The 22,571-nt window shown below is 49.8% G+C and overlaps 8 protein-coding genes across 8 annotated transcripts; 4 read left to right on the top strand and 4 right to left on the bottom strand.

Annotated features, from left to right (window-relative positions):
- The first annotated feature begins 896 nt into the window (after positions 1-896).
- BX661DRAFT_83337 (uncharacterized protein) lies at positions 897-6,315 on the top strand. The gene is made up of 4 exons (XM_051539510.1): positions 897-1,172; positions 1,334-1,360; positions 1,481-1,559; positions 2,027-6,315. Exons 1-4 carry the CDS (start codon positions 1,076-1,078, stop codon positions 6,267-6,269), a joined length of 4,446 nt encoding a protein of 1,481 aa, XP_051393576.1. The 5' UTR covers positions 897-1,075; the 3' UTR covers positions 6,270-6,315.
- Positions 6,316-6,334: 19 nt separating this feature from the next.
- BX661DRAFT_218691 (uncharacterized protein) lies at positions 6,335-7,858 on the bottom strand (the record flags this gene model as incomplete). Its single annotated transcript, XM_051538806.1, has 1 exon — positions 6,335-7,858. One exon carries the CDS (start codon positions 7,856-7,858, stop codon positions 6,335-6,337), a length of 1,524 nt encoding a protein of 507 aa, XP_051393575.1.
- Positions 7,859-8,882: 1,024 nt separating this feature from the next.
- On the top strand, positions 8,883-12,235 carry BX661DRAFT_204141 (adaptin N terminal region-domain-containing protein). Its single transcript, XM_051538549.1, has 2 exons — positions 8,883-9,139; positions 9,289-12,235. Exons 1-2 carry the CDS (start codon positions 9,112-9,114, stop codon positions 12,120-12,122), a joined length of 2,862 nt encoding a protein of 953 aa, XP_051393574.1. The 5' UTR covers positions 8,883-9,111; the 3' UTR covers positions 12,123-12,235.
- Positions 12,236-13,676, bottom strand: BX661DRAFT_179320 (2-amino-3-ketobutyrate coenzyme A ligase). The gene has a single exon (XM_051535161.1). It carries the CDS (start codon positions 13,561-13,563, stop codon positions 12,250-12,252), a length of 1,314 nt encoding a protein of 437 aa, XP_051393573.1. The 5' UTR covers positions 13,564-13,676; the 3' UTR covers positions 12,236-12,249.
- A 1,119-nt stretch (positions 13,677-14,795) lies between these two features.
- BX661DRAFT_223319 (uncharacterized protein) lies at positions 14,796-16,914 on the top strand. The gene is made up of 2 exons (XM_051538873.1): positions 14,796-15,093; positions 15,891-16,914. The coding sequence occupies exons 1-2, from the start codon at positions 14,954-14,956 to the stop codon at positions 16,843-16,845; spliced, it is 1,095 nt and encodes a 364-aa protein (XP_051393572.1). The 5' UTR covers positions 14,796-14,953; the 3' UTR covers positions 16,846-16,914.
- On the bottom strand, positions 16,907-18,567 carry BX661DRAFT_179318 (major facilitator superfamily domain-containing protein). Its single transcript, XM_051535160.1, has one exon. It carries the CDS (start codon positions 18,551-18,553, stop codon positions 16,952-16,954), a length of 1,602 nt encoding a protein of 533 aa, XP_051393571.1. The 5' UTR covers positions 18,554-18,567; the 3' UTR covers positions 16,907-16,951.
- A 708-nt stretch (positions 18,568-19,275) lies between these two features.
- BX661DRAFT_179317 (uncharacterized protein) lies at positions 19,276-21,704 on the top strand. The gene has a single exon (XM_051535159.1). The coding sequence runs from the start codon at positions 19,435-19,437 to the stop codon at positions 21,661-21,663; it is 2,229 nt and encodes a 742-aa protein (XP_051393570.1). The 5' UTR covers positions 19,276-19,434; the 3' UTR covers positions 21,664-21,704.
- Positions 21,705-22,563, bottom strand: BX661DRAFT_161478 (GNAT domain-containing protein; the record flags this gene model as incomplete). The annotated part of the gene is made up of 3 exons (XM_051533311.1): positions 22,460-22,563; positions 22,219-22,378; positions 21,705-22,119 (listed from the first exon to the last, which is right to left on the bottom strand). The coding sequence occupies exons 1-3, from the start codon at positions 22,484-22,486 to the stop codon at positions 21,707-21,709; spliced, it is 600 nt and encodes a 199-aa protein (XP_051393569.1). The 5' UTR covers positions 22,487-22,563.
- Between the last annotated feature and the right edge of the window lie 8 nt (positions 22,564-22,571).

Raw genomic sequence — 22,571 nt, 5'->3', positions numbered from 1 at the left:
ATTATCTGATATTGCGTTTGGGGATGTCGCATTGTTTGAGCATGGCTGAAGCTCAATTGATTCTGAGCGCTCACAATGGTTTCGTTTACGAAAGCGAGCACGTATTTAATTTAAAAAAAAAGTAGACGCAAAGAGAGACAATTCGCTGCTACTTCTTCCAAATTTAGTGGCATCTGTCTTCCGATTGTCCTCCCAACTTTCTACTTTTTGCACTGCACCAAACAATAAAAATGCGCACTGTCACTTCATGTCTTGCGTATTCTGAGCCCGCTCTGGTAAATATGCGCTGACCAATCACAATCAATGTCAATGTTGTGCGCGAGAAATTCGCGTCCAAAACCAGCTTTGCAAGTTAAAGTTGTAAAAAAACACAAATACAAGCACAGATGCGGATATTCGCTGTGCAATCCCCACCATCCCTTTCAATTCCCCGACTATACAGTGATCGCTGTTGTTTTATTTTGGCTAATTGTGCTGCAGAATGACAAAAAAACAAGCAAATTTTGCTCGCAATTATTTTCTCAAACTCTTTTGCTTTTCTTTTCTTTGTTGCTTTTTATTTTATTTTAAACCTTAAACAGGAGTTATTTTATCAACTTTATATACACGCCTCATACCAACAGCTCTACACATCAAAAGCATTGCTGACGCACACGCACATACATATAAGCACGCACGCGCTGGTCAACGATACAGTTTTTCTGACACAGATATAATTTTTTTTAGCTCACTTGTAGCATATTTTTTTGCAGCTACTGTTTGTCTGAGCTCTCCAGCTTAGTTTTTTTACTTTGTTTTTTTACGGTGGTCCCCCTTTCTCACCCAGATCTTATTTTTTGCTCTACTTTCACACGCTCACAGCATAGTGTCTGCACTCGATTACGTTTTCTCGCTGTGGCCATATCCGCCAATCTCTGTTTTTTTATTGTTTCCTCTTTTTTGCATTGTAATTTCTTACCTGCGAGCAGAAATTCACGCGCTCATTGTATTTTTAAATTCGCATTATTATTTATTCTATTGAATCGATAGCAAACAGCAAACACACACCATCGCCGTGCACACGCATCGTTTGAATATGATAGCACCCGAAGGAATTCGCGATGGTCGTTACTTTGCAGAGGCATTGTACACTTTCGCTGGCGAGGGCGTCGAGGACCTGCCATTCAAAAAAGGTAACGTATATCGTTTACGCATAGACACATGTTCATTTAGGACGGCGAGTAAACGGTGACAGCAATACCATCAAAAAAACTAACGCAAACATTATGTTTCTTTAATACTACACGCAAACGTAAATCGAAAATCACAAATCATTGATGCTTATGCTCTGTAGGCAACCTGATCGAGGTTCTGGACTGTGGTAAGTACTATCACAGCTCATCTTTAGGACAGAGACAGAAGTAGCAACGGAGCTCAATTCTTAATATAGCGTATACACACTGCTAATTTGTACTTTGTGGGTTTTTGTGCATTTTAATAGCCGACGCAAACTGGTGGCGGGGGAAGATCACGGACACGGATGAGGATGGGCTATTTCCGGCCTGTCTAGTAAAGTTCACGTAAGTAATCCAGGAAAGGCAGTTAAATTTGTTCACATCACGCAATGCTTTTGTATGAGCGTGGGGGGACATATTCTAAATACGTATGTGTATACCAATTAGGGTTGCTACTTCGTTTGTAATATTCCCCTCGTTTTTTGATCCCAGCGAACAAATCATTTACTGCGCGCAACATTCCTCTTCTATATGGTACCTCTATAACACCAATTATGCGCGTAGTAATCCCTGAATGTGGGTTTGCTTCTACGGCTCTCTCAATCTCTAGAGGCTACTGCATTATGCGTACACTATCGTCTACTGCGCTCATATTTGGAGCAGATTGCGTATTTGTACAAGTGATAATGTGTGATGAGAGTGCATCATGCCATTCCATTTTACGCCCCGTCGACTATGTATGTCCATTTTCATAGATGTACTAACTGCTATTCCTTTCATTACAAACACAATGCCATTGTTAATCATTGTAGGGAGGCACCCGTGGCCCAGGAAGCAATGCAAACAGCCGAGAGACTGGCGCGCTTGAGTGATGTACTAACACCCGCTCACGTAAGGCAAAATATCGCATATAATGCTAGCAGCGGAGAAAATGGAAGCTCGGCTCAGAACGCCAACGACGCAAACTCAATAGAGTCCCTACTGCTCAATATGGCCAACAACGAGATGCAGGTGCAGCAGCAAAAGATCCAGGCGCACATACCGCAAAAGCCGACCCGGATGAAGTTGCTGTATAAAGACCACTCGCAACCTGACAGCGCCGGAAGATTGAGCGCCATGAGCAACTACACTAACGCGACTCAAAAGCAACAGGCAGCCAAGGCGGCAGTGCAACCGCAGAAACAGCAGCTCCAGAAGCTTCAACAGGCGCCGCAGCCAAACGCCCGAAGACAGAACGAGTCCATAGATATGTCGCTCAGCCAGATTGGGATTTGGGCGCCCTCACGCGCCAGCACGCAGCCTGGAATCGCGTCATACAGCAACAGCAGCTTTACATCGTCAATAGAGAGCATGCGCGAGATTGCCATGCGCACCGAGGAGGCCACACAGAACCGGAGCAGCGGCAGCATGCTGTTTGGCCCACGTGGAATGCCGCAACAGCCAGCCTCGCGCTCCTCGAACAGGGTGCAGGATGCGCCGATCAGGCCGGATCCGAACACAATGCAGTCGCCATACACCACTATCTCCTCGAATGATGGTTACGGCCAAGGCGACAACCATTCCTCGTTTGTCTCGCTGTACTCGCAGAGTGACACGGGCAACACCATGCAAAGGTCCTCGCGCGCTGCTCACGAGGCTGCCATATCCGAGGCGCGCCAGATGATGGACGGGATCCCGTCACCCCTCGAGCACGGCGATGACAGGCGCCACGAGGCTGAGTACCTGTTTGATGACGATTGTGCTGAGGACGACGAATATGCGGCTACTGATGTTAGCAAATTGCAGATGATGATATCGCCGGCATCTGAGAATTCGGCGCGCTTTGTGAAGTACGGCTCAACCGTATCGAGTCGCGTGTCGTCTATAGCTGAGTCTACGACATCTAAGCGGCTACCGGTAATCCCATCGACGGCCAACGCGTCGATAGTTAGCGATACGTCGAGCCTCGGGTTGGCCGCACAGGATAGCAGCATTGGCGACATTTCGCAATACCACCGCAGCTGGTACAGCAGCACGGAGAGTACCAATCTTTATGGTGGCGGTGGACTGAAAAGCGTGGTCATTGACGAAGTGCACCAGGAGGAGGGCGAGTACCAAAGCGATTCATTTGCGCCGCGGACAGTCAAAAACAAGTCGCGCATCCGCCCAATTTCTGGCACTGCATCCAAACCGGCGACAGAGTCCAGGGCTGCCGATGTTCCGGGTTCTTCAGATGGTGATGGGCATTACGAGGGAAATTACGACACACGCTATGACATTGCCACAGACTTTCAGCGCGCGATGAACTTGTCGACCAATACTCACAGCGCGTATGGCAGCACTGCAGCAGACACGCGTGCTGCCAGCAGCATGGTCGATATGGTTCCAAGCTTGGTATCGGCGCGCCCCGTTTCTCAGCAGCAACATCCACAGGATTCACAGCAATATGCGCAGCAACAACCTCATAATCTACATCATCCACAACAATATATACAACCACAGCATCCGCAACAACAGTATTTACAGCAGCAGCAGAACCCACAGATGTACTCTATGATTCCGCCTAGTCGTCAAGACTCGCCAAATGGGTATCTGACAGCTAACGGTTATATGGTTCCTGTCCAAAATGGCTATGCGACTAATATGGCGTCACAGGGATACATGCAGTCAGTTTACAGCGGAGTTGATGCCAACGGGCGACCTTACTCTGCTTACCAACCGTTACCGCAGCAGCAGCAGTACCAGCAGCAGCAAGTCGTATACCCAAACCATCAGTCACAGCAGTTCTCTTCTATGCAGGTTGGAGGTATGGTCGCTGCCGCCCCCACCGGAGGATATGCGCCTATAAACACTCAAATGCAAAGCCAAGGCCAAGGTCAAGGCCAGGCTCAGGCCGGCTATTATGACCCGATGCGCGACTCACCCTCAAGGGTTCAGCAATACCCACAAGCCGTGTCGGTGGCCGGGCAGCGTCCGATGAGCGTGGAGACCATGCAGGCAGGCCCGCCAGTGGGATACATGGGTACCCAGGCTCCTGCCCATATGGATTCTGGTAACGTGTCTGCAGCGACTGCAGACAATCTGGCAAGGGCCCGTAACTCTGCGACTGGAATTCCGGTGACCGCTGTTTTGCCTGCAAGTGGACAGCGCGACCCCGCACCCAGTGTTCCGGCGCAGCAGCCGAATGTCCATCAAGTCTCGCCTGCCAACGAGCAGCAGCAAACCAGAAGCAGCTTGAATAGCGTCCCCATTCCCACAAAACAGGATTTGTGTGCGCCAGGATCGCAGGAGACGCAGCGCCCAGCCTCGTTTGTAGGCACCAGTGACATGCAAAATGCGCCCGGCAGGCATGGTGTTCCGTCGGCCCTAGACAGCGAATTTTACACGCGCTCGACGACTCCTACGGGCTTTGGCTCAATGTCGTCTGCCCCGCCATCCACTTTTGCGCAGCGCGAGGGGAGAATGTCGCCATTCCCATCGAACGTCGGGATATCCCAGCCGCCAACATACTCGGCGAACACAGCAATGGACCTATCCAAGGACATGTTTGTCGAGGACATCGACCCACAGCTCGCCCAGCCGCTGCCGGCCAATGTGACGCCAATCAATTTTGCCAAAATGACGCGCCCAGTGTTCAAGTTTGGAGGGCACATTTCTTACCCCGAAAGTGTGAACTGGTCCAAGGTCGATCGCCAGATGGCCATGATCAAGTCGATTTCTGTCAAGCTCACAGCGGATGTCCTGGCAACCATGCATGTTGGTCGGCCCTTTAACAAGCCCACCGAGCGTGTGCGCGCGGCATTCATCTGGATTGCATCGAATATCCAGTACGACCCCAGCACGGCCGAGAGCAACGATGAGTTTGAGCGGCAGGAGTCACCTAACAATGTTTTGCAGCGCCGCCGCTCTCGCGGACCAGGATTTGCGTACCTCTTTGATGCGATGATGCACGCGCTGGGTATAGAGTCGCTCACCATTCGCGGCTACTTGCGCCAGCCATTGGACTCTTATCAGGGCCCAGTGCTGCCAGCAGCCAATCACGTGTGGAACGCAGTGTGCCTGGAGGGCGAATACCGCCTGATCGACACTGCGTGTGCGTCAAAGTCGCACCCGCTTAACGCCGAGAGCAAGGTGGACTCGTGGTTCTTCCTGGCGCCGCCCAAGGAGATGATATTCACGCATTTCCCTATGGCCGCCAGCGACCAATTTGTCGACCCAGTTGTGCCGCTTCCTGTCTTCTGGATGCTGCCGTATGTGCGCCCCACATACTTCTCATCCAAGGTCAAGCTGCTGAACCTGCCACATGTTCCACGCATTGAGCTGCGCGACGACAAGGTAATCCCGCTGGTTTTGTGTGTGAAGGACTCGACCCTGTCTGTGTTTGCGGAGGTTGAGCTACACGACCCCAACGGCAGCGGTCGCATAGTAGCGCGCCAGCCCTTGCTAGCGCAGTGCATGGACTACCGCGGCAAGCGCATGGTCAAGATCCTTGTCGGCGTGCGCGCGGCCGACACGCGCGGGCTGATCAAGATCTACTGCGGCACACGTCTACCACTGCAGCCCAAAAGGCCCAGCGATGATGTTTTGCCGCAGTCTCCGGGAAGCAAGGCCCAAAAAATGCTTGGCTTTTTGCAAAACAAGGACAAGCGCCCTTCGGCACACGACTACACGCGCATCAAGGACGTTGACGAAGAGGGCAAGATCAAGACTGTCGCTACATCAAAAACATTCCCACTTGCGTGCGTGCTACCGGTCGTGCACCGCGGCAGAAACAATGCACCGACGTTTGTGCAGCTGAATGCGGCGGCACCCAACGAGTTCTACATCAAGGAGCCGACTGAGTCTCAGTTCCATCTTGGCGAGTCCATCAACTTCCATCTGCTGCCCGTCGGCGACGAGCGTCTGTTCCACTTGCAGCTGCGCAGTCCCAGCGGCCAGCAGCACAAGTTTGTCTACCAACCCAGCGACCAGGGGTACATACTGCGGCATACGGTCAAGGAGCGCGGGGCGTGGATTATTGTGTACCACACTGACACTGACGGATGGCTTCCGATTGCGTCTTACAGCTGCGTTTAAGTAGAAATAAATTATAAAATAAAGTCTGTAAATGCGACATGTTGGGTCTACATCACACATGTTTTTTAGATAATTCCTGGGAACTTGATAATGGCGCTGATTACAAACTGGCTGGCCAACGAGTTGCACCACGCAAACCACGACCTAGTATAGTCCGCTGGTTTGCTCACATCGACAGACTCGTGCATCAGGCCCAATCCCGAGGTTGTCGCCAAAAGTTGATCCAAACACTCTTTGACCTCAGCCCTGTCGTTCGAAGTGAGGCCACGCATGGCTATTGCCATGGGCCATACCTTCTGCAGCCCCGTATGCGGGCTGCCAATACCATGGATATATGGGCCCGTGAAGTACCATGGGTTGTCGTTTGCAGACAAAATCATCTTGCGCGTGCTCTGATAGACAGGGTCACTGGCAGTAACAAACCCTATGTACGGCAATGAAAGCAGTGACGGGCCGTTGGCGTCGTCCATGACCAGGTTTGAGCTGTATCCGTCGGTCTCGTAGACAAAAATGCGACCATATTTTGGATGAATTGTTGTGCCGTGCTCTATTATGCCCTTGCGAATTTTATCCGACAGTGCCTTTGCCACTTCAGATGTCTTGGGGTACGCACCAATTGCGTCAAGCATATATGCCAGGCGGCTGAGCTCAACGGATAAAAATGCATTGGCAGGAACGAGGAACGGAAAAATAGTGGTATCGTCCGAGGGCCTGAACAATGTCTTTGCCATTCCGGTGTACTTGACCGGGTTGCCCATGCCACGGACAAACTGGGTCTCGGTCGCCATGTCTGTCAATCTTGTATACCGCACTTTGGGCTTGTTAACTTGATGCTTGGAATTGAAAGTTGGCTTTTGAAGATCGTAAACAATGTCCAGAATTGCAGACACAGCTTGGATCCACGACGGTTGGAGCATGAATCGATGGTCCTTGGTAGCAATCCAGTAAGACGTCGATATTTGAAAGAACGAAGCAAACGAGTCCAACTCAAACTTTGCCTCAAAAACTGTGCGATTGTCAAATGGCGGAGTGACCGACAGATCCAGAGCAAGCCCATTTTCAGCTGGTCTTAAGCCCGAACGCGGCGGAGGCTGAAATGCGTTTCCGTATGGATATCTAGCAAGTTCTTCGGCTTGCATGTTGATGAGGCCCATTATCAGCATCGCAATGTCTCCGTCCATCTCTGTGTATGGCAAATACGGCAATACCTGGTTAGTACTGTCGCGTATCCACTGCGCGGTAATATCACCAGTCACAAGAAATGTATATGACTCAGTTTTATTTGCATTGTGCCACGCGACAGTTGTGTCAAGTGTGTTTGTAAAAATGTTGGAGAATAGCTGCCGCCAGTCAGGGTCGTTTATAGCCGATGTATATTTTACCAAATATTTTTCAATGGTAGGGCTGGTAAACGTTCTGCACTCGGGTGCAGGGCGCATGGAAGGTATTTGAAACTTCCCCGCAGACAGTGGGCCATGAACAACTGCCGAGTAGTCTGTGTAGCTTGGACATTGCTTCCGAATATTGGCAGAGGTTACTGAGCAAATTAGTGCTGATACACTTGTCAATGTTAGTATCAAGTTTTTCATAATCTGTTCAGTCGCAATTTTTAATAAGTTTGGTTTGGTGTAACAACTGAAAAGCAATTGGGTTCATGAAAGTCAATGTTGCCAAAAAGTGGGTTTATTTTTTACATGGCATATGTTGGAAAAGACAGGCGATAGTAACCGCAATTATCAACAACGCGGTAAACACAATATAATTTTAAAGAGTAATTATTCAATGTAGTATTTGTGGCGCAGCGTGTTACCATGTGCCATTAAAAATAATTATTGGGTGTTTTGGAGCCCAAAATCCCCTTCATATTTGTTTGGACAAACACTCTTATAGTTCGGTTGGCTGTCAATTTTTCATGCTCTTTAAAACAGTTTTCTCAGTTATTGGCGATTTTCCTATAATGTTTTTATTTTCGAGTTCATTGGCTGGAAAATATACGTTTTTACTTGACAAATTTTATTTCAATTTAGTTATGAGTTCAGATAAATCATAAAACGAGCTGCGGCATTTCGCAGAATTCGGAGTAGGTGCTCAAGGGCAAAACCAAGGCGACTGTCGAGTCCAATATCAAGTTCAGGTGTTGGAACCGCAACATTGCATCGGTGTGCAATTTGATTACGATATTCCTATATTCCTATATCGTCGCAAATTTGATGAGCACCACCCTGGTTTCAAGCGCTGTGGTAGACCGCCAATTGATCCATATGCCGCGCCGAAGCACAACAATACGGGATAATTTGTCTTTTTCTCCATATCATGGCGGTTATTACTGCCTGACAGCTCAATCCCCACTGTTTTTACCCCATGACTACAAAATAGATAGGGGACTTAGTCTAAAACCCCTATAACAATTCCGTTTTTCGTTTTATATATTTTTTATTTAAAGAATTAAAAGACACTACATAAACCCACTTGATTATTTTTTACCCAAAGATGATCAATCACGGTTGATCACCATAAATATTGTTTATCCTCGCTGGCCCAATCACAAACCGCAGCGTTGATTGAGCCAAGTAGCTAAAAAGCAAAGCTCTTTGCTGTTGTTACTGCCGTCGTCGTCACTCGCTCGTGTTTTTTCTTGTAGCCAGAGGAACTGAATTTCAATTTTTGCTATTCTATTCGTTTTTATTGTTCACACACTTGCTCTAATTCGCATTCGCATTCGATTTTATATTTACTTTTATTATTTTCATCTTACTTTGGCAGTCGCAATCGTTAATTCTCCACTTCACTGCAACAACGCGATAGTGCTCTCGACAATTTACATTTTCAGGTCCAAATAAAAATGAGCTGGAAGAAGGACGAGGACACAGGTAAACAGCGCCAAGAGACAATTCGCAAGACATGGGAGTCTAAATTCACATCGGAGATGGCATCTACTGTCTGAATTTTAACCATTTATGCGCCAGATGAGCTTGCACAGACTAATTGAAATATGGCCATTGTCAATTTGAATTTGTAGATGAGCTCGGGGCGCTGATGAATCTGGACCACTCTATGGTATTGCAGGAGGCACGCGTATTCAACGAGACACCCATTCGCCCCAGACATTCGCGGCTGCTGCTCGCTAAAATAATATTCTTGATGTACCGCGGAGACACAATGCCGACCACCGAGGCAACAAATTTGTTCTTCAGCATCACCAAGCTGTTCCAGTGCAAGGACATGTCGCTGCGGCAGATGGTTTATCTGACGATCAAGGAGCTGTCGACTGTCTCCGAGGACGTGATTATGGTCACCAGCAGTCTGATGAAGGATATGCAGCCAAAATCTGAGATTACTTATCGTGCAAATGCCATCCGCGCACTGTGCAAGATCCTCGATCCGTCGATGCTCCCGGGAATCGAGCGTTTCATCAAGTCAGCTATTGTGGAAAAGTCGCCGAGTATTGCGTCGGCCGCGCTGGTGTCGTCTTATCACTTGTTCAAGGATTCCAAGGACGTCGTTCGTCGCTGGGGCAATGAGGTCAGCGAGGCACTGAACGGCAAGTCGCTGAACCAGGGCACTTCGTTCTTTGGTGGCTCGGCGGGGCAGAATCAGGTTGTGAGTAACTCCAAGATTGTGCAGTATCACGCGTTGGGTCTTATGTACGCTATCCGCCAGCACGACCGCATGGCCGTGCTCAAGATGGTGCAGGCTTTCTCTTCCCAGGGCAAGACCAGCAGCTGGATAAGTAGCTCTAACGCCGCGTTGCGCAGCGACATGGCACAGGTGCTTCTTGTGCGCTATGCTGTGCGCGTGATGGAGAATGACCCGAGTCTCCTGCCACAGCTGTACACCCTGATTGAGGAATGGATGGGCCACCGCTCGGACATGGTCAGCATTGAGGCTGCGCGCGCCATGTGTCAGCTCAAGGAAGTTACTGCCAAGCAGCTCACACCGGCCGTTAACGTGCTGCAGCAGGCGCTGTCGGCATCGCAAAAGCCAACTCTACGGTTCGCGGCCATTCGCACGCTCAACGCCCTGGCGCGCACGCACCCCGAGGCGGTGCAGCCGTGCAACGTCGACATGGAGGGTCTGATCACCGACAGCAACCGCTCAGTGGCAACGTTTGCCATCACCACCCTGCTGAAGACAGGCAATGAGGCGTCAGTTGACAGGCTCATGAAGCAAATGCAGGGCTTCATGGCCGAGATTAGCGACGAGTTCAAGATCATCGTTGCTGAGGCCGTGCGCAGCCTGTGCCGCAAGTTCCCTGGAAAGCACAGCGTGTTCCTGGGATTCTTGTCTGGCGTTCTGCGCGACGAGGGCGGTTTTGAGTTCAAGCGCGCGGCTATCGAGGCGATCGTGGACCTGGCCAAACACGTGCCAGAGTGCAAGGAGGCTGCCCTGGCGCACCTGTGCGAATTTATCGAGGACTGCGAGTTTACCAAGCTCTCGGTCCGCGTGCTGCACTTTCTCGGCGAGGAGGGCCCTCTGACCGCACGGCCGACCGTATACATCAGGCATATTTACAACCGCGTCGTTCTTGAGAACGCCGTTGTCAGAGCAGCCGCAGTCAGCGCACTAGCCAAGTTTGGGTCGTCGCCCGTGGCCGACGCCTCGCTGCAGCGGTCTGTGCGTGTCCTGCTCAAGCGCTGCCTGGACGACCGCGACGACGAGGTGCGCGACCGTGCTGCTTGGGCGCTGCGCATGTCCGGTGACAGCCAGACCACCCGCGACAAATACGTGCGCGACGACAGCACCTTTGCGCTGGCTGTTCTCGAGCGCAAGCTGGTTGAGTACTGCGCCGACTCATCAGCCTCAGCCAAGGGCAGCTTCAACTTTGAGAGCATCCCGCGCATCTCGCGCGCTCAGGAGGAGGAGTCGCGCAACCGTACGCGCATGGAGAACATGGACGCTGTGCTGACGGGCACTACGCTCAGTGCGCCTTCCGGTAGCGGCAGGAAGACCGGCGGCGGCGAGAGCTCTGCGCCGGGCACGCCTGGTATGGGTAGCGGCACCGCTGCTTCCGGGTTTATGGACTCGTTCGAGCAGCAGGCGCAGTATGCCAGCAAGCTCAATGCGATCCCCGAGCTGGCTGCATTTGGCGAGCAGCCGCTAGTGTCGTCGGCAAAGGCAGTCGAGCTGACAGAGTCCGAGACCGAGTACGTCGTGCACTGCATCAAGCACGTTTACGAGTCGCACATTGTGTTCCAGTTCGACATCACCAACACAATCCCGGAGCAGGTGCTCGCGCAGGTGGAGGTCTCTATGGAGCCCGAGGAGGACATCGAGGGCGTTTTGCAGCCGATCGTTGTTGTGTCCATCCCAGAGCTCAAGTGCGACGAGCCTGGAACCGCATATGTGGCCTTTGAGCACACCGATCCCGACACGTTCCCGGCTGTTTCGTTTGCTTGCACACTCAAGTTCACCGTCAAGGAGTGCGACCCGTCGACCGGAGAGCCTGAGGAGGGCGACGACGGATTTGAGGACGAGTATTCGCTCGAGGCAACCGATATCAGCGCCGGCGACTTCATGCAGGCGACATATATTCCTGATTCACAGGCGCTGTGGGAGGCCCTGGGCACCAACGGCGAGGCCATTGAGACGTTTGCGTTGGCCAACTTTGACAGCATCGAGGAGTGCATAGCCAAGGTATCCGACCTCTTGGGTATGTGCCCGCTGGAGGGCGCGTTGAAGCCCAAGAGCAAGGCCGCCCACCAGGCCGTGTTCACCGGCAGATGGCTGGGCCGCACTCGGGCAGTGGCTAGGACCAGAATGACGTACCAGAAGGGAACCGGTGTCACCATGGAGCTTGCTGTGCGCAGCGAGGACCACACTGTCAGCGAGCTGGTTGTGTCAGCCATTGCCTAAGCAAGCGAGTGGCCTCTTATTTTCACACATTTTTTATTTTCACTGTCAAGTCACTTTTATCTATTAAATTTTTTTATTCAAATGGGAATAAACAATCATTTTATATTGTTTTATTTCGTTTTTAATTTCACTGAATCACGTTCAGCTCACGGCCAACTTCGATGAACGAGTCGACTGCATAGTTGACCTGGTCGGTGGAATGCGCGGCGGACAGCTGGACGCGGATGCGAGCCTTGTCCTTGGGCACCACAGGGAACGAGAAGCCGACGACGTAAATGCCGCGTGCGAGCATCTTCTCCGCCATCAGTGATGCCAAACGAGCATCACCCAGCATAACAGGAATAATAGCGTGACCCTCGCCGGCAAGCACAAAGCCGGAATCGGACATGCGCGAGCGGAACAGCGCGGCGTTAGACCACAGCTGGTCGAGAAGCGGGCCTCGGGTGACTGGGTTATTAACAAGATCAATGGCAGCGGCCGCAGCACCAACCATGCTGGGAGCCAGAGTGTTTGAGAACAAGTAGGGCCGCGATGTATTGCGAAGCAAAGTCACAAGAAGCTTGTCGCCCACTGTGTATCCGCCGGAGGCACCGCCCAGGGCCTTTCCGAGTGTGGAGTTTACCAAGTGCACGCGGTCCATGACACCCCAGTACTCGCCCGAGCCGCGGCCGCTTGGCCCCAAGAATCCCGTGGCATGGGCGTCGTCGACAAACAGCACTGCCCCATGTTTCTCAACCACATCGCAGATCTCCTTGAGCGGCGCAATGACACCGTCCATGGAGAACACGCCGTCGGTGGCAACCATCTTGACGCGGCACCCGGCATCCGCTGCCAACTGCAGCTGGCGATCAAGATCCGCCACATCGCCGTTAGCGTATCTGAACCGCTTGGCCTTGCACAGTCTCACGCCGTCAATTATTGACGCATGGTTGAGCGAGTCGCTGATGATTGCGTCCTGGTCGGTCAGCAGGGACTCAAAAATCCCGGCGTTGGCGTCAAAGCACGACGCATACAGAATGGTGTCGCGGGTCTCCTGCTGGCCGTAAAATTCGGTGATCTGGTTCTCGAGGTCCTTGTGGATCGTCTGGGTACCACAGATAAACCGTACGGAGCTCAGCCCGTTGCCCCACTTGTTGAGGTATTCCGATGCGCGCTGGACCACTGTCGGGTGGTCGGCCAGGCCCAGATAGTTGTTGGCGCAGAAGTTCAGCACGGGCTTGGTGCTGGTTTGCACCTTGATGCTGGAGTTCTGCGGCGTGGTGATTACGCGCTCGGTCTTGAAGGTGCCGGCAGATTTCATGTTATCCAGTGTTTGACTGACGCGCTCCTCGAGGGCTGCGGGAAGCTGGGCCCGGCCGCCCGTGACTGCTGTATTAGAGAACAGGCGGTGCCGGCCGGCGGCGATTCGCATGGCGGAGCTTTTGGCGATGCTGGACGACATTTTGGTTTATTTTGCGATGGTAGAAGATAAGGGTGGAAGTAATAAAAAGAAAGTAAAAAAATTGACTTCCAAATGTGGTGGAGATAAAAAATAAATTGTATCGAGAAAAGAACTGTTACGCCTGATACCTCCCCCCATCCATCTTTTCCAACCGACAGGCCTAAAAACTGCTGGCGTAATTTCATTTGGATGCAGTGATGGAGTGTGGGAAACCATGAAGGCTTCTCATTCCTGTTTGATTTGCTGAAACTCAAACCCGCTCCTTTGTTTCATAGATGCACTGATGATGCATTCTGCAGGATTTCACAAAATAAAATCACTGACCACCCACTGCGTCGCGCTTGTTCTTTAACAGCACCATACCCTCCTTGTCAGCTGGGTGCTCCGAGAGTAATGCCTGACAAGTGTGTCAAGTGCTATGCATTGCAAGTATTGTTTGTTCCTGTTTGCAATTGCCAATTTAACAAACAAGCCACTAAATAAGCAAATAGTATCATATGGCAATGTCATCGCTAACCACTTGATCAATTTAAAAATACGCGAGAATGTCGTTATGTATTTCTTGCTGGCAGATTATGTTATTATTATGTTGCTATTGATGCTTTTGGCAGCAGCGGTAATAATTGTAAGAGAAAATCTCAGCCAAGTAGAAAAAGTGGACTGAGTCACCCAGTAATACAAAGGCATTATTATTGCATCATGCATTTGTATGAGATTTGCGCACATCAAGATTGCTCCGGAGAATTCGGCGAATATCACGCCAGTCGCAGCGAATAATCCAAAAAAGAAGAGGAGGGGAAAGAGTGCGCCGTTTTATGTTTCCGGGACACAAATTAAGAGTCATTATCGAGCATATTAAAATGTAAACACAAGAGACAGCCATGTGAAGAGGGTGCATGGAAAACGGTACAATTGCCACCAAAGACAATCAAAATGCAAACATCCATTGAACAATGCACGCAAGTGAGAAACAAATAGCAAATAAACAAAAATAAGTGAAATATCTCCGAATAACAAGTGGTCACAGATCAATCGAAAGAGCAGGCGCAGATGGGGAAATGGAAAAAAATCCACCGACCAGTCTGAAACATCAGGTTTCCCACCACTGGACAAAAAATGGTGCTTAGTAAAAACAAAATTTTATATTGGCAGCGAGAAAGGAGGACAGCACACAGCTCGCAAACAATTAAAAATGTATAAAAAGATGCCTTCTCTGCCACAACTTTTGAATTAGCCTTCTGTCATCTCTATTGAACTTTCAACTTTTTTGCTCAATTTACTTTTTTTTCGTCTTTCTTCCAAAACCGCTCGTTTACTTTTCAAGCAACAAGCCGACATTCGCAAAAACCTCATCTTTCCCCAAGCCAGAGATACTCCTCAATTCACAGCAATGATGAACCACCGCATGCTACGAACTATGCCTAACCTCAAGCTTGCAACCCGACGGCTTTACTCAACTGCACGCCCTCCTCGTGTCCTGGTCACTGGCAGCCTTGGTCAGCTCGGCACCACCATGGTCAACACCCTTCGGTAAGTTTTCTTCTGTTGTATCTGCTTGTATTTTCCCCCAGGCACACAGTCTGGTTCGTCATTTTACCCCGCACTTGTAGATTGCTGCGAGAGAGTGCGAGCGCTTGTCATTCCAACTCGCCTTTCATGCAGTCTAGACAACCAACTCTCCATCTTTTCTCGACCGCATTGGATCTTGCCCCTTTTCTATTATCTCACTGTTGCCGCAATGGCGACGATAGAGAAGAGGGGGCAAGGTCAGTGTCGCGGTGGAAAACCTTTTTTTGTTTGAGGTCGGCAAACAGCCTCAATTTTCTTACAGCCTTGCAATATTGTTCGCCTTTCAAAGATTGCATTCCAGAGCGCGGTTCTTTCGTATTTAGATCCCCAATTTCTCCGAAAAGAGGAATGTCCGCTTTTGTTTGGATCAAGCGGCGGATAATGCCTGTTTCCCCCTGCCACTACCTTAAGGAGAATTGAATTGACTGTAATATTTCTGTTGCCTTTTAAGGTATTGCCTGTAATATTTTCCTGGGAATTTTTGCAAAGTCAAACCGGATTGGACTACATATAGGCCGCTTTCTTCCGACTGTCGATCATTTTCTATATTTTATTTATAAGCGCACACGCTATCTCACGCTTTTTTATGTTTTTCATTTTTCTTATGTTGTATTGGCCCCCTTATGCAAAGGCGATCGCCGCGCTCGACAACCATTTTTTGTGCCACCTAATTTGTTAATTTTGAATTTGCTCACACCACTAAATCATGATCAACACGCACAATTTAAAAAAATCCACTTTTTATTGGCAATCAATAGGGCGAAGTTTGGCAGCGAAAATGTCGTCGCTTCAGACATCAAAAAGCCCGCCCTGGAGCAGCGCAGCACTGGCCCGTTCGTGTACGCCGATGTGCTCAACTATCGGGCAATGGAGCAGGTTGTTGTCGACTACGGAATCGACTGGATCGTGCACTTTTCCGCTATCTTGTCGGCCGCTGGCGAGCGCAACCCGGCGCTGGGACTTAATGTCAACATCAACGGGTTCCAGAACGTCCTCGATCTGGCAAAGAACCACGGCCTGCGGCTGCTGTCCCCAAGCACGATGGGCGCCTTTGGCCCGACAACGCCTAAGGACGAGACGCCGGACCTGACGATCATGCGCCCGAATACGATCTACGGTATCAGTAAGGTGCACATGGAGCTTTTGGGCGAGTACTACACGGAGAAGTTTGGCGTGGACTTCCGCAGTCTGCGCTACCCTGGCATCATCTCGGCAGACTCACCACCGGGCGGCGGCACGACCGACTACGCTGTGGATATTTTCCACTCTGCGCTCAAGGAGAACCAGTACTCATGCTTCCTCAAGTCTGATACGCGCCTGCCGATGGCGTATATTGACGATTGCATTGTCGGAACCATGCAGCTTCTCGAAGCCCCCCAGGAGGCCCTAACGCAGCGCGTGTACAATGTGCATGCGTGCGCGTTTTCGCCCGAGGAATTGACCGCTGAGATCCGTCGCCACCACTCGGATGACTTTGCCATTGAGTATCGCCCCGATTTCCGCCAGGCAATCGCCGACACATGGCCCCGCACGATGGCCGATGAGGCCGCGCGCAGGGACTGGGGCTGGAACCCACTCTATGGCACAACCGATATTGTGCGCATCATGCTTGAAAAGCTCAGGCCCGTTTACGCTGCAAATGCCTCATCTAATGCAGCCACTTCATCATCAATCCTGGATATTGCGACACCGGCAGCAGTTGTGGCGAATTAAGTTGATTTTTAAATTGCATTTATTTTTTTCATTTTTGTTTCATCAAAAGAATATTATAGTCGAAACAAACACTATCTATTATATGGGTTGTGCAAACTGAGCAACTCTATTTAATTGTCATCTTTTTGATCACTTGCAAGGGCTTGTGCTTGATGCTTGCAACTAGCAAGATGAAGATAACTGAGAATGGGATGAGCGCGATGAATGCCACCCGCATGCTCCTCATAAACGCATCAACCAGCAGGTCATACACGGCCGGTGGCAAGTCCAGCTTGCGGATCAACGTCTGGTTTTCAGCAATGAGCGCGATCTTGTCGGCATACTCGGGATACAGTCTGGTGACTTCAGCAAACATATAATTCACTTTGTTGCCATATACAGAGCCCAATACGGCAACAATGGTAATAGAACCAATGCTGCGCATAAACATGGACACCGAGGTCGTGCTAGCAGAATCGAGGCCGTCGGCATTGACTTGCGCAGTCAGGAGCAGTGAATGAATGCATACTCCAAAACCCATTCCAGCAACGATCTGAAATCCAATGATAATTTCGAGCCCTGAGTTTTGGTCTAGCACAATTAGCGGGGTCAGGCCTACCAAAAGCATGGTGCTGCCTAGCCACACACACTCCCGGTACCTGCCGGTGCGCGTAACCCACCAACCCGAAACAACCACTGCTGCAAACTCCGCCAGATTGTAAGGTAGCAGGTACAGGCCCGATGTTACCGGTGTAGTGTTTTTGACGAGTAACGCCCATTTTGGCACAAGAAACAATGGCGCATTTGCCACTGAACCAAAAAATAGCTGCGCGATGAGTGCTATCACGTTATTGCGTGTGTGCAACAAATGGAGCGGAATGATGGGCTCCGTAGGAACCCTATGCTCGTAAAATATAAACAGCGCTCCTGTCAAAACTCCAAATACCAAGAAGCATATTACTATAGCTGAGTTCCAATGGTACTCTCGTCCACCCCATGCAAGCGCAAGCAGAATCAGCACGATACTAAGCAGCGAAATAACCGTGCCGCCGAAATCCACACGCTTGGTCTTGTATCTCATTGTGCCACTCGGTTTGGGCAGTTTAATGGAATAAATGACAACAGTCGCGATAATGACAGAGATGGGCAAGTTTAGCCAAAATATAACTCGCCACGACGCGAACTGCACCAGTACACCTCCCAGCACTAATCCCCCGCTGGAGGCAAGCGACCAGACACCCGACGACAGGCCCATGAATTTTCCTCGCGCACGCTCACTGTACAAATCAGCGACCAGCACGTTGGCCATTGTAAACATCCCCGCAGTGCCCAAGCCTTGGATCGCGCGCCCGATGATCATAACAACCAAGGACTGCGAAATGGCGCACACCAATGATCCAATGAGAAGCATGGTCGAGGCAAACAAAATTGCTGGAACTCGTCCAACAATGTCGCTTATTTTGCCGTAGATGGGCTGGAACGCTGTTGTTGTTATCAAGTACCCGTTGATGATCCACTCGGCCTGCGAAAGAGCGTTGAAGTGGTTTGCAATCGGAATAAAGACGACCGAGTCCATCGTAGAGTATAGCCCGATCATAAACATGATAATACAAAGGCCGGTTCCAGTCAACACGCTGGTTTCTTGCTCTGGAAGACCCGCATTCGTGTCGGTCTCGACAATAGCGCGTTTGGGATGAATGTCAATGGCATATTTTATAGATTCAGACATTATAGAAATATTATAAAAAATGTGTATTCAAATAAAGATAAAGTTTATTTTATATCAACTCTCCTTTTAAACTAACAGAATGAAAATGTTGCGATATTCCCACCGAGATGCATATTAGGTCCCATGGTGCCCAGTTTTACTGCTTTCCAAATGGTTGTTTTTATGAGTGCACCATTATTTGCTTTTGCCAAAATTTCAATTATTAAAAAAGTTCCCATATATTAGCTCTTTTGTTTAAAACATATCATAATTCTCGTATCGGAAAGTTCAATTGTTTAACCTTGCATTGTTGGAAAGCCACAGATCAATGGGGACCTTGCCATCATGACGCGAACAATTGTACTGTAACAAAACCCCAACCATTGAGAAAAACTTTGAAATTGTGTTTACGTATTTACCTTTACATTTCATTAAAAGGTAAGAAATTAGGTGCGATCATTTGGCAGAAACTCAGCAGTAGCAGCCGGGCGCAAAGCCAAGGAGGCACCATCTTCTGTGGCTATTCATCCAAGCAGGCAGCGCACGGATTGATTTATCCACATATCATGGGGTTATTGCCGCCAGTTTATCACAGGACAAGGCTTTGTCAAATGAGCAAGCGGATTTATGGATCTATTTTCCCTGGGCGAAATGTGGGGATGCTTTTTGTCCAGCGCATCAAATTATATTTGCTTGCTTATCAGGCGTCATTTTTTTGCACTTGTATTTTTGTTACTGTGTCATTTTGTCCACTGTGAGTTGCACCCAGTATTCTTTTCCCCCTTTATTTGTCACAAAAATAACATATTTTTTATCAACTACAAACTTTGCGCATTCGCATTCACATTGACATTTGCGTTCGCATTATCGCTTGCACTCTTTTTAATTCCAGCACATAAGAAATGCCACCAAAGAAAAAGGCGGTTGCGACGAGGTCGACAACTCAGACTCGATTTTCCGCAGCAAGCCCAATTCCAGTTTCAGGCAGTACCACGAGCTCGTCGAGCTTTTTAGACGACTGGGCGCCTCCGGACGTTGAGCTAGGCATTTCTTTGTCACAGGTTCTTCAGCGCTCTGCACGGCGACACAAAGGTCCGATTGAAAGACCACCACCGCTGCCCAAAAAGGCCAAAAGGCAGCCAGCAGTGACAGCCGCCACTCCAGATACTCTAGATACTTCAAATCCGCATGCACCAAAACTTCAAGATGAGATCGTAATCAAGTACGCTAATGATGAAACAAAAGATATTGCGGCCATGTTTACTGATGACCGCAATGCCGGTGGCGATGCCAAGAGTCACGGTGTCGAGTCGGCGGATGACTCGGATTCCGTAAAAATCGAGTATGAGAGGGGTGCGCCAGCGACGATTGGAACTTTGCGTGAGTCGACCCCGCACACAATGGAGTTTATTGACGAGGAGTGTGCCAGAAACTACCAACGAATCGTCGAAAACACAAAAGAAAAGCAGCGACTGGGACGGGCTGCGAAAAGGATGAGCAGAAGGCTGAGTAACACCAGGATACAGCGGCGGCTAGTATCTGACACCGAAGACGCATTATCTACAGACGAGCTTCCCGAAAATCCCCTCGAACCGATTAAATCTCAGCCAGCATTGCAACCATCCGCGTTCCAGGCAAAGAAAAGGCCGCGAGTGGCGCTTCAGATCAGCGATTCCGAGGAGGCAACTGACGACAGCGATGCCCTGGACAAGCGTGCGATTATTCAGCAGCGCCTGCGCAGGAAACAAACACCGACCGCAATGAATAGCCGCTTTGAGCGGGCGCGAATCAATGCACAGTATGTGTCGTATGATACAGACTCCGAGAACGACATTGGAGGAGCTGCGCATGATTCCATTGAGAGCGCTGATTCATTTGCTGACATTCTGGTCGATATTCCCAGGACTGATACCGAATCCGACAGCAAGGCGCGCGGCAGCAAAAAGAACGCCGTTCTTGTCATCAATGATAGCAGTGACGACGACTTTGTATCTGATCCAGAGGAGCCAGCACAGAATGCTTTGTCTAGCTCTGCGCGAGATGCGCAAAATTCAGACAATAGGATGGGGCAGTACCTATTGGCATTTGAGCCTCGGCGGCGCGAGCAGATGCTGCACAAGCTGGAGCTCAAGTCTGGAAAAGGTAGATCGCCAAAGGCGCTAACCAAGAGGGCAAAGCTATTCGATTCAGATCTTGATGATGACATTGTGGATTTCATTGTTGACGATGAGGATGCCAACGAGGCAGAGCGGAGCAGCGTTGGTATCAACCATAGCGCAGATAGTCCTGGCGCATTTTCCCACCGGAACGCTGGTGACGACTACGACGACAACAGAAATTTTGAAGCGAGTTCGACATTCGGCCACAGCAATCCGCGTAGAGTAATGTCGCTGATGCCCGAGCAGTTTAACCAGCTCGACCTGCACACGTCGTTCAAGGCGTACGTGCAGTATCTTGTGTATTGGATATGCAATGGCAGGCGCAAGCCAGCAATGAGCGAGAAGAACGCACATTACTTTTTCCAGGCGTATATCACAGTGGTCCGGGTCGTTGACTCGGTCGAGCAAAGTCTGGTCGCCAGCTCTGTCTGGGTTGACGGCTTCCGCAACAACCTTTACGGGTATCCTGGGTACAATGCGACGCGCATCACAGGCACGCCAGGCTGCGATGCCTGTCATTTCCACCAAAACCGCATGGCCACTTTCTGTGTCGCCTTGACTGGAACGCCGTACAATCGCGGCATTCTTGCACCGCCTCAGCCGGGCGACACCAGCGTTCTGTCAGTCGACAACAGTTCCTCAGAAGAAGAAAGTAGCCGATCAAGTAACGATAGCCTTCCCAACACTGTGAGCTACAACGTGGGCAGAGTGTGCAAGCTGAGGTCGGAGCTTTGCCACGAGCTGCACCATTTCCTGTACCGCTTGTCGTATGGAGTCGAGGTGTCTTTGCGCACACTATCGTACAACCGGCCGGATGCTTCCAGAAGCAACAATGCCGATTTAGATGAGATCTGGAACGGCATAGCTCCAGACGATCTCGTGGAAATGCTCGAAAGCCAGGGCCGCATGGATGTGCTATATGCTGATTTCAAATCAATGGTCTCCAGGTCCAAGTCTGGGTTTGTATCTTGAGTCGTTTTTGTGCATGTTTGCTATCTTTAACAATAAAAACTACTTATTTTCTAAACTCGACTCTCTCGGCACTCGCCGCCCACTTTTCGGCTTCCGACCTCAGCTCATCGTCGACCTGGCGGCGCAGCGTAACCTCCTTGAAGGCTTTTGATCTCTCGGTTTCCTTGAATCCAAAGGAGTGTTCAAAGATATAAATGCTAGTGGAGTTATCCTCCTTGATACGCACAACCAGATCAGTAACCTTCACGTCATTGATGGCGTATTGGATCATTAGGCAAAGCACCTCAGTGGCAATGCCTCGGCCCCAGTAGTCCTGCTCGGCCACCATCACTTCGAGCTCGGCCTCATGCGGGTTATAGTGGTTGTTCAGGTAAAAGTTCACGTCACCGATCATCCTGGCGCTGTTGTAGATATCCACATTCTGAGAGTCCTTAGCGAGGATAATGAAGGTACACTCTATTGGGTTTCACAGAAATTTGGTAAAAAGGCATTGTTAGTCAAGGAATGGCAACTGTGTTGCTTGGAGATTGTCAGTGCACAACTGCTTCAACTTACTGTCAGTGTCGTTGCGCCAGGACTCCTGCATGGCGTACTCTTCGTCAATGCTCAATGGCTCTGACCCAGTCATCTCCTGCAGGAACGGGGATTCCATCCACTCGTGGTACTTTAGTACATGCTCCTTCTCGTAGGGAACCAGGATGACTTGGGATCCAATCTACAAACGACATGCCAATAACATTAGTTCATGGTGTCAGCAATAAAGTATACGTTAAACATTAGCAATTATTTTACTCACAATGGCCAGGTGCTCGTTATTCCGCATGCTGTGTTTTATATATTAATTTTATAATAAGGGGTGTCTAAAATGACTTCTTTAAATCTTTAAATGACTAAATTTTGAGTATATT

Source organism: Kickxella alabastrina (genome assembly GCF_025024165.1).
Source record: "Kickxella alabastrina strain RSA 675 chromosome Unknown BX661scaffold_5, whole genome shotgun sequence".
Lineage (NCBI taxonomy): Eukaryota > Fungi > Kickxellomycota > Kickxellomycetes > Kickxellales > Kickxellaceae > Kickxella > Kickxella alabastrina.
The sequence above is the reverse complement of the archived record's forward strand: the minus strand, read 5'-3'. Positions and strand labels throughout refer to the sequence as shown.